General features: G+C 36.0%; 1 protein-coding gene across 2 annotated transcripts in view; it reads right to left on the minus strand.

Moving 5' to 3' along the window:
• The window catches only part of LOC149089108 (transmembrane protein 184C), a 34,987-nt gene that overhangs the window by 2,987 nt on the left and 13,624 nt on the right, over positions 1 to 18,376 (minus strand). For both annotated transcript variants that reach the window (XM_089237246.1, XM_089237247.1), the window contains exons 5-9: positions 15,972 to 16,046; positions 9,444 to 9,537; positions 9,228 to 9,340; positions 5,497 to 5,596; positions 3,203 to 3,377 (exon numbers count right to left, since the gene is read on the minus strand). In XM_089237246.1, coding sequence (XP_089093372.1) covers positions 3,203 to 3,377; positions 5,497 to 5,596; positions 9,228 to 9,340; positions 9,444 to 9,537; positions 15,972 to 16,046 — 557 coding nt within the window. The remainder of the gene's footprint in view (positions 1 to 3,202; positions 3,378 to 5,496; positions 5,597 to 9,227; positions 9,341 to 9,443; positions 9,538 to 15,971; positions 16,047 to 18,376) is intronic.

Consider the following 18,376-nt stretch of genomic DNA (forward strand, 5'->3'; position numbering starts at 1 on the left):
ACGTCAGCTTTACAGCAGAGGCTCCGACATGAAGAAAACATTAGGGGGATTGAGTTGCTGGTTGTTCTGTATATAAGGGACTAAAGCAGATTTACAAGAGAGGAAAGGTGCATTGTTTTTCCATAAATTATTGGGGGCCTCAGTCCCCCTTAAAAAATTTATTTGGGGGCCCAAATGGTTCCAGTACCGATGCTTTACATAGGTTATAGTCATTTTGTTTTATTCCCCAGAAAGTACTGTGTCTATTTATTTATTTTTAATTTCTGATTCCATGGCATTCATCATACAAGAATATTGTGACATGCACTTTATATAGATGCACGTCAATCACTCGAATAATCTGGCTCTAATAACTGCCATAAAACTAAACGTTTGTGAGTAGATTACAATAGACAAATTTTAGGCCAGAAAAAAAAAGTATATTGGAGCTGCTGGTTTCAAAACTGGTGTTCGTTTTGCCGAATTGGCTCTATTTTTTGAGATAATGCATAAAATCAATATTTCAATATAGTCTACAGCCACTAATTTTTGCATAGAAATTTTTCTTTCAATTTTTTATTTACACACAGACTTAATATTAAGTTTATTAATGATTTATACATTTCGCACAGTTTCGATGTGATTTGTATGTTGATTATGGCATGCACGAATCTAGAGAGCGCTGTTGGGAGGGGTGATTTTACAAAAAATAATATTAAATAAATAAAATGAGTTAGTCACTGTGAATAGGGTGATTATACGGTCTTCATTTTCCCCCGTATTTTCCAGGTCAGTCCTGATTGTTTTTTCTCTGAATGTTTTGGGAAAAAAAATGTACAATGTACAGGTTTTTTCTATTTTTCAGTCAAGATTTTCGTGATTTTGTTATTTCATCAAAAACGTCGATACAGGTAATTTTTAACATTGATTAAATGCAATATCAGCATATAAAAGTTTCGAAAATCTCATGAATCACATTTTGCTTGGGGGAGGGGGTGATCAGTGTGATTAGCCCTACCCCCAGGTTCGCATCTGGTTTATCACTGTTGAAATTCAACTTTCACTCAACTCGAAAACTAAAGCCGATCTGATAAAACCAATGTCAGATTCTGAATCAGTGTCGTAAAAGCACCCTCAAATCAATGAAATATCCTTGAGAACAAAATCATTGCTGAGTAGCATAATCAATAGAAAAATCTGAAACCAAAAATTATTTTAAATATGTCAATTCGCAACATAATAAGTTTCATTAAAAGTTTCTGATTGAATCGGTGTTATTATTTTATGGTTTCCACCAGTCATACCTTTGTCAAGCTACCATTTTTAGATCCTTCACTAAAGCGTTTCACAAGTAACAGTTTCGATGAAAGTTAAAAAAAAATATAAATATTACAGTTTTATTGATCAACACGTAATCTGATTAAAACTACACATAAAATAACGATCACGCAGTAAACACATATGCACTGTTCACACCTTCCCTCAAAAAATTTGTCTTGATAGTGAAGGTAAACAAATTGCCACATTTTGGCAAAAAATTGTTGATTTGGCTAAACAAAATTTCAAACATCTCATTTCGCTAACACTTTAGAAATCAGGTGAAAAATTTGCAAACATAATGGATGAAGCTAATACATAAGCGATACATAATAGTAAGGTTATAGTATCACACTACATGGAGAGAAAAAGTGCCAATCGTGTAAGAAGGGCGAACTTGGCTTTTAATGGGATTGAATATTTCAGTTCATTTTCAAGAAGTGACAACCCGCTGCTGGCGGAGGAATGTACTTTCTTTCAGCGTTTGGCACATAACTGACCATTAGAAAAATGACATGTCACGTCACAAAATTTCAGAAGTATAACTCACTTAATATTCGCCCAATCCAAAAATGGAAAGCACTTTTCTTTATTAGTTTCTCACAAGGAATCACATGCGTTATTATTGGGCGGTCGATAGTTACCACCCTATATATACTATTTGCAGGTCCTCAAATTATTTCTCCTATTTATTCATTTCTCACCAGTCCACAAATTATTTATGTTATTTTTGCATTTTTTGTCAGTCTGCAAATCATTTCTTCTGTTTATGTATTTTTTTGCCAGTTCTCTAGTCATTTCTCCTGTTAATGCATTTTTTGAAAATCCACAAATTATTTCTCCTGTTTACATATTTTTTGCTCATAGCCAGATTTTTCGCTTTCGTTTAACTTTTTTTTTTCATAGGTTTGTAAATTACAGTATTTTTACTTTTAGTGTATTTTTTTCCAGTTTGCAAATTATTTCTTCTGTGTTTTTTTTTGTCAGTCCTCAAATTATTCTTACCTTTTGTGTATTTTTGGCTAGTTAGCAAACATTTTTTCTCCTGATTTTGTATTTTTTTGCCGGTTAGCAAAATACAATATTTTTCCTTTTTTGTGTATTTTTTCTGATTTTTGTGTATTATTTCTGAAAATTATTTTTCCTTCTTTGCACGTTTTTTTTGACAGTCCGAATTTTTTACCTCTTATTTATTTATTGGCAGTTCACAAATGATTTCCGTTACTTATATAATATTTGTTGGGCCACACAATATTGTCCTATTTATGTATTTTTTTGAAAGTCAGAATTCTCTTTGTTCTTTTAATTTTTTTTGTCAGTCTGCAACTTATTTCCCCTATTCATTTACTTTTTTGCTCGTCTGCAAAGTATTTCTTCCATTTCTGCCAGTCAGGAAAACATTTTTACTATTTCCACCGATCCACAGTTGCAGAAGGTCGAACAACGTTGGGTTATTGGACTTGCTTTATATGCAAAAGGACACAGGTTGGATTCCTGAAGTAGACAACAAGCTTATCTTTCCAAAGGCTCGTGTTGGCATAACATTCTGGGAAATCTTTTTTCTAATTAAGTTAGCGATATGATTACTATAGGTTAACACTAGTTTAGGATATCTCCTGTGCTGTCTGCAAGCAATTTGAGATAAAGTTAAGGAGTCTGTTAGTTGCAAGCTATTGAAAAAGACACATTCACAGCCAAACAGACCAATTTCCAATGTTACCAGAAAGCTGTTTACAGGCGCTTGTGTTTTTGACCAGTTTGAGATGTTGTTTTACAATTTTTAAGCAAGTGCACAGCTTACAACAATGTTACATTCCTTCCAGGAACTTTGTTTTTTTTTACTTATGCCAATTTTTTTCTGTAGCATGAATGCGATTATTTATTTTAAAACTATAATTATGCTTACCAACATGCCGTATGTGCTCTGTTACATCGTGCGTGACATCTGATACATCCCACATAGCCATGAACGACATACAGCATGGCATTTGCTCTGCAGCCATGTCCACGTATGGTTTGTATGAAAAGGCAAAATAATGTGCAACCGAGGCTAGAAACATCTCAATGCATATGAGGAAATCCTGAAACAAAGTGGATAGTTCAGTCCTTCCTAAATCGATGTACAAATCACTTCAAATATGTGCGTTTAGACAATGCATATAGTTTTCACACAACATTTATAGCATGTACCATTCTATTAAGAAAACAAATAAGGCAAATACATGAAAATACAAAAGTCCTTTTTTGTATTTTCATGTATTTACCTTATTCGTTGGTGTCTTCTTAATATTCTTGGGCAAAGTTGATTAACTCTTCCATGTACCATTCTGTTAGATATTCCCCAGATGAGAATGTTTATGGAAGTACAGTTTAGTACTAGCAGTAGTACAAATAAATTGTTAAAATTCATTAAAGGATTTGACAGAATATGGAAAAACATGAGAAAGGATTTAACAACCAGCCAACCATATGGCATTCTTTCAAACTGAGCACAACTCAGATCTATTGCCATGGACAATTTACTATCCAGTGAGTTGCGCCGGAAGTGTAAGCGTGTGTACCTAACACTCTGAGTGCATATCTAGTGTTGTGTCTGATTTTTCAGTGTTGCCATCTATATTTCAGAAGTGACATGAATGGAGTGTAATTATTGAATATTTGTAATGTTTGTAGCCTGTTGCTATTATCCATATGGCTGAGAGATTTTAAACCTAATACTGCTTGGGTTTCTACATATTCTGGCAGCATTAAAGAAGTGACGAACCATTGTAAAAGAGTAAACATGTCTGAGACTCAGTTAGGGAACCATGGTACCCAAAGTAAACATTCCAAAAGTTGTTTTTGAGGCCCATGAGCCATTGTTGCCTGACAGTTTATCGCCTATTTTGGGCATTTGCTCAGGCTCTGACAGAGTTGTACAGATAAGGAGACCCAATCTTTAGGATAGGGGTGGCAAACAAGTGACATGTGAAGGCTTTCTACAAAAATTAAATAAATTTTATTTGTGATTAGATACTTTTTCCAATATATTTTAATTATTCGAACAAAAACACACTGAACTGGTTAGGGGCCATTGTAGTATTATGTACGCAGATTTTTAGCCATTTTTGACCCCCCCCCCCCCCGCCTTGTCAGCAGCTTAGAATATTTCATATCTTCAAAAAGGGTGGTTGATGACGTAAGCAACCTTCAAACCCCCCCTTCCCCCTTGTCATCAAAAGTCAGCAAATCCGAAACCCCTCCCCCCCACTAGATGCTGACGTAATACTTGAATGACCCCTTACGAGATAACCATGGCTGTCTTAATAGCACTATGTGATCCAGAGCAAACTGATATTTTCAGATCCCCTACTAGCTTGAATCACCTGCCAACCAATTTAGTCTTGAGAATCATAATATCAAATCCCATTATCATGAGGCTCCCCAATTATAAGATATTCCTCGGGATAATGTTTATTTGATTTGTTTCGTTTTTCATCTTAGAAACACCTAACCAAAGATGCTGATGCAAAGAAAACATTAGGGAAGGATGGGTCTAAGGTTATTTTATGTCCAATATGTATAGGATTCAGAGATGTTCCCATGCAGGTGGGGAAATCATGCATTGCATTGTATATTCATGCATTATTTCAGAGCCAGGTTCCTATGTCTGTGAGGTTTGAGGGAGGGAAAAGAAGCCTTTGTGACCTCAGTGGGAGAAATGTCACCAGAGAACTGACAAAAACAACTGGACCCACCCATGTATGTCGAAAGAGAGGACGAGGAAAAAAATAAATGGGGGGGGGGGGGAAAGGGAAAAAAGGACAGTTGAAATGTTGATTGTTACGGAGCACAATCTGCCAAAACTTTTTAAAATCAGGCAACTGATTGGCTTTGGATAAAGAGAAAGACTTGTTGAAAGCCTATAACAATATAACACAGAAACATTTGACAGCTTTTGACAACTACAGTGCAAGCTGCAACATTATCGCAAAACACAAAGTGTCAATATGCCATTAAACATAAGAATCAAGACGCACATCCATAGCGATATAGATGAACAATTAGCTCATAGATGAAATAGATGTTCAAAGAACTGGCATGCTGTTCAAGATCCAGAGGACTATTTCATAAAAAATGTGTCAATTTGTAAATTAGAGGTTCGTAAAAATGAGTGGCAACTGCATATGCAATTTCTCATTACAACCAATTAAAGTTTACCTGTAAACTTCTGCTGACTTCTGCAACATCTGTTCCAGGAGCGGCAAATGATTCAGTTATGACGCCCATATAAACTAGGAATGCGAGTATTACAGCTTGGCTATCAGAAAAAAATTAAAATATGAAGTTTCAGAGAAAAAAATTACAGTGGAACCTGTACGAAACAGAATGTCAAGAGACAAATAATATTTTGTTTTAGACAGATTTCTGCTTCATAAAGGTGCAAATCAAAGCACTAATCACTGAACACATTATATTTTGATTCAGGGTTTTAAACATTTTTTGTCTCATAAAGTGCCTGTCTTTGACAGGTTTCACTGTCTATGTAATCAGCCATGATGAAACATATAAAGCTTTCATGGTTATCATTAACAGGGGTCTGCCCAGCCTTTGTAGGGTCCTATTTTTGGAAAAGTGGTCCTTAATTTTCTGAAGATCGACGCAGTCTCATTAATTTTGTACAAAAGAAACAAAATTTCATATTTATGATTTTGATAATTTGTATTTTTTGAAGGGTCTGGAAAATGGACCTAAATTTTGGCTGGACAGACAAACCCCTGATTAATCAACAAGGTAAATGCTGTTCAAGTTCCACTTTTGCACTTTTATAAAGTTTTTACTCAACATTTTCATGTGACAGACTCTTGAAAATGCTGCCACTCGAGTAGGCAAAATGTTGCACAACAACCTGAGACACTGGTTTAGTATCAACATCAAACAGTTTGCATTTTTAATTTAACTAATTTTTATAATTATTATTACACCTAGATGTGCATTATACAGTGTTCGTAAAAAATCAGTGTTTAGAAAAAAATTGATTTTTTTTTCTGTTACAGTACTGTAGTAGTTCAGTGATAGTACCCATCAAGATGAACAATATTTACAATGGAGAGAACCTATGCTTGCAATCCACTCAGAGTGACTTAAAAGAGAAACTTGGAAACACATTCATTGAGCACAAGTCCTCACTTCTGATGTCACTTTTGCTCTGCCGGAGAAGTAGCACTTCTCCAGAACATAACCGTCAATCGTTTCTGAGCTTCAATTTCTGACACTGAGTGGATTGTGGCCATAGGATTCAATGTAAATCGCCAGTTCAGCACCCGAGTGCCCTGGTGGTAAGACGCTTGTCTACCACCATGAAGGTTGCTGTCACGGTCCTGGGTTCGAACCTGAGGGTTGATATAGATAAGATATTTTCCCTAACGAACTTGAGGCAACTACGGATAGACAGTGCCTTCATTTCCAACCCATCTCATTAATGGCAGTAAATTGCAACATAGCAATATGGCCAGAGTTGGTGTTTGGTGAAGTAGTGTAAATCACCCCTCCAATTTTTTCTAAACAGTTTACTAACACCCTTTATATACAGTATTTAATTGAATCTAATAACTGTTTTTATTTCCTCAGATGAAATCTCATCTTTATTTTTTCATTTGGGTGAACGATAGACAGCTATCAAGAATCAGATTATTTTTCTCAGCCTGATACAGGAAGAAAAGAGATTTTTCCTGGAAATTAAGTGGTGATGAACTTGGAAAGAAAAGCTTATTGGTCCCTGCCAGAAATCAAACCATATGCTCCATAGGAAACACAATTTTGCTTTCCCTATAACATGTACTATGTTGCACGGCTCAATTTCTACATGGGAAACACAGACATTTGCCCAAGGCTTCATGTTTTAAGGTGTCTTCCCAAATTTATAATAGTATATATTTTACTCAAATTTTTATCAATTTTATTTGGTAAAATTTTGGACTATCAAAGAGTTTTCCCTAAATCACATTATACTATTTCCCATGTGCCCATTATAAGCAAATCCTATTAAATACCAATTTTAATATTATATCAATCAGTAATAGACTTTACACAACATGTACAATGCACCTACTGCAATAATAAATCCGTGACAAAAATATGTTTCAATGTGTCTTTTGTTCGATTCCTTAATTTCACGCCTTTGACAGTATTGATTTATGAATGATGACAAGAAAGTTTGCATGTTTGATCAACATTAAATCCTTAAATCTTCATGTGAATTCTGTATATCTGCTATGCAAAACTTTATGCATTTGATCATGCAAACAGTTTTTTCAGACGAATTGCAACAATTTCCAACCTTGGTTAAAGTTAGTGACACAATGTCGCAAATGTTAAATAACGCTAGAGGTTGCTCTAGAAGAGACATTTCTCCAAATGTTGAGGCAGCATTGAATCATCATTGGCATTACCAATATCAAACTGTTCTAGAGAAAGATCTTTCTCATTATTAAACAGGATAAAATCAACAGTTCGCTTAAGTTTTCCACAAGAAAAACTATCATCTAGTTTTATTGTGCATTAAAGCTGAGATAACTCAAGAATTAAATGTTGATGACATTATCAATGATTTCCCTTATATGAAAGTGTGGAAAAAGTATTTATTATAGGATATTCGATGGAGAATTTTGCATTACATTTCTCATTTAGTGCATATCTTTTTTTGATGTGTCTACAAGCAACATGTACTGTATTTGCTGATGTATCAAATCTCTTCTACCATAGTTGAGGGCCCCCCCCCCCCATAATACCTGCTTTGCTCAGTCAACCACCACATTGAGTCAAAGTTCAAAGTTGGGCTCTGCTATGTTGTGACAAGCTGAAGTAGAGACTTACCAGCCTCCCTTAACTACAGAAATTAAAATGATTTTTCTTTCCAAGTTCACCTTGGCATAATATCCAGAAAAAGTCTTTCTTTGATGTATTGGGCTGAGGGAAAAACATTTCATTATCATTTTATTGTCATCACCTGATGGCCATATTCACTGAAATTTCTCGACTTCAATGTGCCATGCCACAGTGTGTGTTACAAGAAAAAGGAAAATCCATGTCTTCCATGGTGTATATGGATAACTTGCTTGGCTGTATTGCAAGAGGACCAGGGTTTGATTCCCAGGAGGACCAATAGACTTTTTTTTCTATGTTCAGCTCGGCATATAATATCCAGAAAAAATCTCTTTCTTAATTAGACAGCTACGTTTTAAGAGCCATCAGAATCAAATTGCTAATAGCTGGTGATTACACATATGCATTCGGCAATTTACATGTTTATTGATTTTTTTGTCCTCATGGGTTCAGGTTGAATTATGCAGGGTTTTAAAAAATATATGGACCAAATTTTAACTCTTCAAGCGCCACAGCAGCAACTACTACATCCCCCCCCTCCCCCGCTCCTTCAAAATGCCATATCATTTTAAATTATAAATAGCCTTTCTTCAGATTTTCAGCAGAATGCAAAGCAAAGGATATAGAAAAAAAGAGTTTCATTGAGAAATCAACTTTACAACATATCTGGGCTTGTCAGTGATAAAATAAGAGGCCTTTATTAGGAGGTGAGACATCTCTTTAATGCGACTTAAAGGGTTAAGAGGTGGTAGAACATAAGATAATCATCTTTTTTTTTAATCAGAAAATGCACAGTCGGAAATGGAACATAAAGGCACTGTGGAGCACATGCAGTAATTGTATTTTCATGGGAGGTTTGATCTTGCTCAGGCATCCTTGAGAACACCACAACAAGAAATGATTGTCTCAGTACTAACAATAACTTCTAGAAATTTTGCACCCACCCCAAACTGCTTCTAGACGTAACTGGCAACTTAGTTTGGCAGCAATTTAAAAAATTGACAAGAAAAAAATCAGTAAGAGACCACTTCGCTCTGTATAAGGAAAGAATATGTAGAAATACTCACAAGAATGAAAAAAATACAACTGCTTTGATGCAAAGGAATTTTGCAACAGGTCTCATCGGAGCGAGCTCTTCCCTGTAAGCTTTGTAGAACAAGACTAGAGAGTACATAGCAACCTAAGAGAAATAACGAACACACCCTCACAAAATCATTGTACTTTGACATATTCAATCATTTTATGATATTCAATTATTGTATGAGTACAATGTTAGCACTTACAAACTGTGATAAGTTGTTTATTGCCACTATGTAAGGAAATGCATATTTTGCAGAAAACTTGCCTTCCCCGTACACATTAAACATCTCGCAAATTCTACAAATTGTAAAAGAAAGAAAATAAATTATTATAACTTAAGAAAAGTGATCAAATAACTTTTTTTTCATATTCATTTTGTTGCACAATTATGTATGGGTGTAACCACCGGGCAAATTAAAATGTGTGTTAATAAATGCCAGGAGCTTGGGTAACAAGAAAGATTTTTTAGAAACTATGATAGTTGTGGAGGACTTGGATCTTATAGCCATTACAGAATCTTGGGCAAACGATGGGGATGAATCTTTCTTACACATCTCCGGATACGATACTTTTTTGAGAAATAGATCTGATAGGAAAGGGGGTGGAGTGTTGATATACGTGAAATCATGTTTGAAGGCTAGAGAGTGTAACGTACAGAGAAGTGATATTGAAACCATATGGGTTGAACTTGAGAACAAAAGACGTCATAAGCTTATTGTTGGGGTTTGTTACAATCCACCGAATAGGGATCAAAACTACATCGCCAAAATGCACGATGAAATTTCCTACATGTGTAAGCGAAAGAGGGTTCTCATACTAGGGGATTTCAATTACCCGGGTATTGATTGGGAGAACCTTTCATCTGGAAATCAGTATGAAAGAGACTTTCTTAAGTTGGTGCTCGAAAATTTTTTGTATCAGCATGTATCAGAAGCCACTAGGGGTACTGCTATTTTGGATTTAGTTCTTACTAGTTCTGAGGATCTAGTTGAACATGTTTCGGTGGGGGAAGAGTTTTCTTCCAGTGATCATCGTATCGTCAGATTTCACTGTAACTTTTCCTCGGGTAAGGTTGATAACAAAAGATTGGTTCCTTGTTTTCGGAGAACTAACTTTGATGTTTTGCGAAGAAGGTTAGCGGAAGTTTTCAAAGACCGGTTGGAATCAGTAGGGGTGGTAAGTCAATGGGAAGAATTTAGTACGAAGCTGTCCTCTGTTTTGCACGACGTCATACCCTTTGTTCGAAAAAAGCGTGTTTGTACATCACACCCTCTATGGTTCACGGATAGCGTGCGGAACCTTTATCTTGAAAAGAAAAGAGCATTCAGAGAGTATAAAAGTGGACGAGGTGACCTATCATTGTTTACTGATAAAAGAAGACTGTTGAAGAAAGCGATAAGGGATAGTAAAAAGCAAGTTGAATCTAGGTTGGCAGATAACATTGGCTCTGACCCAAAATCATTTTTTCGATACGTCAATAATGGATGTAAGGGGACAGTTGGCCCCCTCTCGATAGGAGGCTCAAAAGTAGAGAGCAATGTAGGCATGTGTAGTGCTTTCAATGACTTTTTCGCGTCGGTTTTTAATGGAGATAATGATATTCGATATACGGGTGTTGCATGGGGTAATAAAACGCTCAACGATATTCAAGTGGAAGACGTGGAGGTCCTTAATCTTCTAAGAAATGTATGTGCAAGCAAAGCACCAGGACCAGATGATATCTATCCCAGGGTTCTCAGGGAAGGTGCTAATGAATTGTTGGGGCCAGTCGCACAGATATACAGGAGTAGTGTTGCTGAGGGTATCGTCCCGAGAGATTGGAAACTGGCTAACGTTGTTCCGATATTTAAGAAGGGTAGTAGAGAAGTGGTGTCTAATTATCGTCCAGTGAGTTTGACGAGCTCCCTCTCGAAAATTTTGGAAATTATCATCAAAAGGCAGTTTGTGAAGTGGATAGACGAGAATAATGTATTGTCGGATAATCAGCATGGGTTCAGGAAGGGGAAGTCATGTGTAACTAACCTCCTTTGCTTCTATGATTACGTGACTAAGGCTTTGGGTAAGAGCAAAAATGTCGACGTTGTTTACCTTGATTTCCAGAAGGCATTCGATCGGGTCCAACATGGCAAACTCTTGAAGCGTTTACACGAGATTGGAATAGGTGGCAACTTGCTGAATTGGATAGAATCGTGGTTAAGAGATAGGTCCCAACGAGTTATGGTGAACGGGGAATTCTCTGGTTGGACAGACGTCACAAGTGGAGTTCCTCAGGGAAGTGTCCTTGGCCCCATACTTTTTTCACTTTTTATCGATAAACTCGATCAGGGTATCGATGGAATTACTAGCAAATTCGCAGATGATGTGAAGCTAATGGGGGTAATCGGGAATGAAAGCGATAGGGAGTTGCTCCAGACCAACTTAAACAAGATTGCAGCATGGGCAAATGAATGGAGCATGACGTTTAGCGTAGATAAGGGCATGGTCGCTCATTTTGGTTCGAACAACCCACGGTTCTCTTACGAGTTGAATGGTGTCACTATCCCGGATGCAACTAGAGTCACCGATTTGGGAATTCTCATTGACGAGCGACTTAAGTTTTCTGAACATTGTTCAGCGGTTGTCAAAAAATCGAATAGAATGCTTGGTCTCATTTTCAAAAAGGTCTCTTCGCGTTCTCCTAAAGTCATTCTTCCTCTTTTTCGAGGCTTAGTTCGTCCTGGACTGGAGTATGCTGTAAGGTTTTGGAGACCATACCTACAGAGGGACATAGACTTGGTTGAAGGGGTGCAGAGAAGAGCTACGCGTGTCCTTATTGGCACACAGGGCTTGAGTTATGAAGAAAGACTTCATTTTTTGAATATGTTTACATTGGATGAACGCAGGTGTCGAGGAGATATGATCGAAGTGTTCAAAATTTTCAATGGGATGGATAGGATGGACCATGAACTTGTAGTACACCGCCAATCGACTGCTTTTACAAGGGGACACCAGTATCGATTGGTGAGGGACAATGCAAGGTTATGGTGTCGCAGGGAATTTTTCTCCAATAGGGTTGTTAATAAATGGAATAGCTTACCCCCGGAGGTAGTAAATTGTAACACAATTGACACGTTTAAAAAGAAATACGATAAACATGTTGGGGTAAATCGAGAAGCTATCCATTCTTAGAATAAGACAACCATAAGTAATCTTTATGGGCATCGTATAATATTTTATCATGTGTATATATTGTTTGTAATTTGTGTTAATTGCATTTTTAATTGGGTTGCTGTATTTTTGAAACATATGACAACCATATTTTTATGGGCATCTTTTTTATCAGCCACCTCGTTGGGCATTTTGCCTGTTGTGGCGTTGTATTTGTATTTGTATTTGTATTTGTACAGTATTATTGGAAATGCAATGCTCAGAAAGAGTTGCCACCTATTATGCAACTTTGCAGTGTGAATGATGTCATGGGCGGAAATACGGGGGGGAGGGGGTAATATTTAATACTATAAGCAGGGCCCAGATGTTGATGACATTTACATTTTTTGCCACTTTTTTACTTTAAGGAGTTTTTTTTTTCAAGTTTCGGGGCATTTTTGACATTTCTGACTTTTCTAAAAAAATTTTCAGAGTATAAAAGATGAAAGAAATTAGATGTGTGGGTGCACTAATAACACTGAGCAATGTCATTGAAAATATCATTCATAAAACTCTTCAATCAAACCACTTTAAACAATTAACCTACGACTTTTGACGTGTTTAAAGAATTCAATCTAAACAAAAAGCTAACTACACATTACAAAAAAATATCTTCGTCCAAAGTGGGAACTAGGCAAAAGAAATCTTTCTTATAATTTGACTACAGTCACAGAGTGAAAAGTACAACAGATTGCATTGGAACATGAACTTCAAAAGTCTTTCACAGAAGATAAGTTAGCCAAACCATTCATAGACAAAAGAAAGCAAAGAAAAAAAGAAGTATTGGATCCTGTTAATACATCAGAAGGAAATTAAAGATATAGCCTACTACTTGGAAAAGGTTCTCATCTCATGATGGGTCTCTGTTGAGCAGCGACACCTTTTTTCCCCTAGAGATAAAATACAGCACAGGAGACGATAACTTGAAATTTTTCTGAAGCTTGCATACTGAAGGCGTCGTGTGCTGAACGGGAATTGCTAAATTTTGAATAATGCCTAAAAGCAAACTATCTAAATTTTGTCACTTGCACAAGCTGGTTGAAGAATTTGTAGTGAAAACATTCCCAAATTGGGAAGAAAACAGATCTCTCATTTTTTTTTCACAGTGTGTGGAATTAAAGTTAGAGCTAAAAAGAAATTTACTGTCACACAGCACATTGGAAGGGATAAGCATAAAAAAAGAAATCGAAGCAGCCAAGAAAATGTCTCAATCATTTCAACTCCTCTTTGAACAGCGTAAGCAGTCTACAACATTCTCTTCAAAGAAGGGTTCATTCTTCAAGGAAATGTGTGGCACATTAATATCAGCTAACAATTCAAAGTTTAGGGGAGACTTCTTGGAGAAGTACACCAGACATTGAATACTTGATGAATAAAGGATGCAAAAAAAACTATGTGAGTGATTGTTTTATTGAAATGATGACAAGGTCATACACCTACCACAGCAGGTAAAAAAAATTTTGTTCAATAGATGAAACAACTGATGCTCTGAAAGCACGCCCTGTTGTTAATGTCATTAGGGGAATTCTAGAGCCGTACCATCCAGGAAAAGTTCTCTATTAAATTCTTAGATCCTAGAAAAAGTCAATCATTCTACTATCTGCCAACTTTTTGACAAAAACATGAATGCTTTGTGGTCAAATAGTATAGAGCACAATATTTTACTTTTCTTGACCAATGCTGCTCCATATGTTATAACAGCTTGGCAAGGAATCAGAAGCTTCTTCCAAAAGCTGTACATGTAGCTTGCTTTGCTCATGCAATGCATAGGATTTGTGAAGAAATTTGATAATTTTATTTGAACGTTGACCATCTTGTTTCCAGTATGAAATTTTTTTGTGAAATCTTCATATTGCACAGAAGCTTTTTAAAGCCAAAGCCTTAGCTCTGCCTCAAAGCCTATGATTACGTGATGGGTAACATGGCTAAATGCTTGATATATATAATTTCATTAAGTGCATTAATTAAAAATTTTAAATAGTCAAAATCCATATTAAATGAACTCGATGCTGTATGCATCAAAATTTCACAAGCTTTGTTTTGCCAAGGGAATATTGAAGGACAGTTGGCATATATCAGATCAAACTTCAGTATTTTAATTTCCACTACCCAGTCCTTACAGAAAGAAGGTATGGAGCATATGGATGCTCTCCACTGTATAGATAAAGTCAATGAAGGCAGAAGGTGAGGTAGGGCAATCTAACATAGCGAAATTCGACAAAGTGATAAAAAAAACTACTACCCTCAGAAAAATTTCTGCTGTCTTGATGGGAAAGTCAGAAAATTTCAAGATTGAAGAGGAACTGTGAGTGTGAATCAGGTTTTTTTTTTTTTTCAAGTATGCTTCTATAACACCTGTTGATGTTGAGAGAAGTTTCTCATGGTATAAGACTTTACTTGCAGACAAGTAGACAATCTTTCAATTTTGAAAACATGAAAAACATTCTAAAATTACAAAGTAATGCATTTTAATTATTCAAACTTTTAAACAGATGAGAATTTCTAATATATAAATATATTATTTTTTATTTATTAAGTGCATGAATACATTTTCATGATGCATAGTTGTATATTTCCGTCTTTAGACTATATGCCCAATTCAAAAATTATAAATTTTTTATTCAGAAAATTGTATTAGTAATTTTTGATGAAATGTAAAATGTAATGTTGAGAGGGGTGAGGACAAAAAAAAAACGAAAGAAAAAACATTTGATTTTCTTAGCTACTTTCAGCTGCCTACTCAAATTTTTATTGAAACATTTTCCTTAGACTTTTGAACATAACCGGTTTTCAAGAACTTTGTATTATTACTCTGACACATTTTTGTCATTTTTAGGAAATTCCTCTTGAGTTTTTATGGCATTTTTCATGTTGGTGTTTCAGGTCAACAACATCCAGGCCTTGGTTATAAGCAATAAAAATAGCATACATAAATAACACAAAATTCACTGTGTATGTGGAAAAACTTCATTATACGTGAAAGTTTGTAATACCCATAGCCGTTATAAGCAATTCTGACTGTTTAAAGAACAACAGCGTCTTGACAAACCAAAGGTAACAGAGTCACTTTGGATAACAAGATCTTTGTTGAATAAAAACAAAAATTAATGTCTGCTAATCAGGTTAATTTATTTTAAACAAATAAAAATGGGACTGAAATACTTACCATATAAAGTCGAGTTTTTTTTGGTTCAAAAATGTTAGCTTATATTTGTTAGGTGGTAAATATCTTCATGGGTGTTTTTGAAGAGAAAATCAGACTACAAATTTGGTGGTCATGAAGTGGGAGCAGGATCGGCTTATACACGAGTATACACAGCAATCGTAATTGTGAAAATTATGTGAACAATATTTTTAAATGGCCAGATTAAGCCGATTTTTTTTCCTGTCATGTGCAATGCTTGGCCAGTGAAAAGAGACATGACTAGTCAATCTCAGACTGGCCAAGTGCTTCAGTTATTAGGGAAGGGGGGGGGGGGGGCTCAGTTGATTGAGGTTCTACTGTAATCAATAGCACAACTTATACTAGCAAAACAAACACTTACAGTGCTGTAACAGTTGTTAGAGGACGAATCACTGTATACTGTAGTATCCCATGTTTACACGCCTCTATGAATCTCCTGAAAAAGTAATTACAGAAAATTCAACAATCATAGAAACACTCGTTCAATAGTGCAAGGACGGGGTAGTTAATTCAAACAGTTTAAGAAATTTTTGTTGTTGTATCATCTGATAAATTATTATGGAATTCTGAGGGAAAAAAATTTAAATGGTTCCGATATTCATATCTCAACAAGAACAGCAATGCAAGGTGCAAAAGAAATCGCTGAGGCTGTTTCATAGAAAATGTATTTTATTATTCTATGATCCTTATTACACCTCGATTTTCCAGACATGCCCGGAATGGATCAGACTCTTAACATTCAAAACTAGTGTCTTCTGAGTTTTACAACTTGCTGGCTAATACAGGAAAAATATGGTATTCCCACACACATATATACTTCCCGTTAAAAAAACAATGCACTAAGAATTAGTCGAATCTCCAACAATCTTCACATGCAAATTGTATCACATTGCATTATGCAAAATGCACCGATTGAGAGTTTTCTCTTGTTCATGGTCACCGTACTTGCAAGAGAGACCAAGACTTTTCTCAGATAGTTATCATTTGGTTATTATTATCAGAAACCCAGAGTTCTGATCCGATCACATTAAGTGATGTGGACTGTAATTATCTGATATCTTGAACTGGTTGAATTGTAAGAATTGGTTTGGTTGAATGAGACATATGGTAAAATGGAACAGGTGTTTTTCTTTCCATATGATTGGTTGCAAAATATTCAATCCCAAAACAGGACCTCTTTTTTTTTTTTTTTAACTTTAAGTTTTAATTTTGCATTTTTGTTAAACAGCCATTGCGAGGCGTTAGAATGAAACTGTATATCCCAAATTATGATACTTTTTTCAATGTACAATATCTTTCATAGATCCCTTGAGAAAGTCTCTAGGAAAAAGACATTTGAATCTGGTTAACCAAAAGAAACTAATCAAGAACTGAAGGGGAGGAACTTTCTTTTTATTACATATACACTATAGAAAAACCATTGTAAAAGTACCTCCACACATATATGGGTAATAGCAAACACTATGGACCAGTGGTTCAACAACCTTTTTAGTCTGTGGCCCCTTTGGACCATATTTTCTTCTTGTGCGCCCCCCTCATCTTAACCAAGGCACCCTCCCTCCCTACCCTCATGCAGGAGTGAGATCTTTTCTTACTAAAATGAATTTGGTCAAAACTAAATTTATAATGAATAAAAATTTTATAAATAAGATTGATCTCTGGAACTCTGGGCCAGGCACTGATCCATAAGAAGGGAATGATCATCCCGTCTAACAGTTATATGGGTAAAAATAGGTCTGTGTAAAATACGGGATGATCCAATAAAGATACATAATAAATTGCCCCATCCAATACATCACCATATGTCTGTAACTACCCTAGGCTAGAGTTTAGTGAGCTTCTTTCTTGTGTGGTGCGTTCTTTCAGGTGCGGGGGGGGGGGGAAGATTTCTATGCATGGCTGTTGTCACCACCATCATGGGTTTCTGAGAAAATTGATGTTCTGGAGCCTTATATGTACTTAGCTGGAAGTAATTGTAATAGCTTACATATTTAGATTCGAAAATCATAGTACCAGATCTCATCATGTAGGCTTCCTATGGACATGAGAACTGCAAGCCATGACCCCCATGGAGACACGGCACAGGTTAAGATGGTCCTGGTTCTATGAACAGCTCTGCTAGATTCTGGAAGTACTCATATTTTTCCCAACATATTTCACTTGGCAGCTTTGTTTTCTTCACATGGGAGTTGAACCTGTGGGTGCTCGGACCCATTCTATGAATTTCTATGAGTGTTTGAGTGCCCACAGCACCCCTGGATCTGATGCTACTATCTTCAAATCTCTCTGAGGCCTCTTTTACTACTTGCTGTGGTTTCTCCCCTCTGATTTTCACTTGTGGCTTCCTTAGAATATACTAGCACATCAAGGGGGCAATATGACCCCGACGACATTAAGTAAGGAAATATTTGTCAACAAGAAGGGGGGGGAAGAGATCACCTTTCAGCCTCCAACATAGTACTGTAGACAGATAATGATAACTTACAGGAAAAAAATTAAATTTGGTTAAACTTCAGCTTCAGAATATGCAACAAAAAGCCTTTCGACAGGAAAAAAAACATAGCATTATCCGAAGTCAAAATAAGAAAAAAAGAATTTTGTCCCATGTTATGGTATTGGTCTGTTCCATTCTTTGAAAAAGTGATACAATACCCAAATGATAACATTAATAAGCGGCATTGACTGTATCTGGAATGTGTGACTCGAATATCCTGGCTTACCACAAAATATGGCTATTCCCGGCATATTAGAGAACACAGTGATAGT

The sequence above is a fragment of the Pholcus phalangioides genome, unplaced genomic scaffold (assembly GCF_987345545.1).
Source record: "Pholcus phalangioides strain wild (caught in Gottingen) unplaced genomic scaffold, Ppha-v1.0 ptg000002l_1, whole genome shotgun sequence".
Classification (NCBI taxonomy): Eukaryota; Metazoa; Arthropoda; class Arachnida; order Araneae; family Pholcidae; genus Pholcus; species Pholcus phalangioides.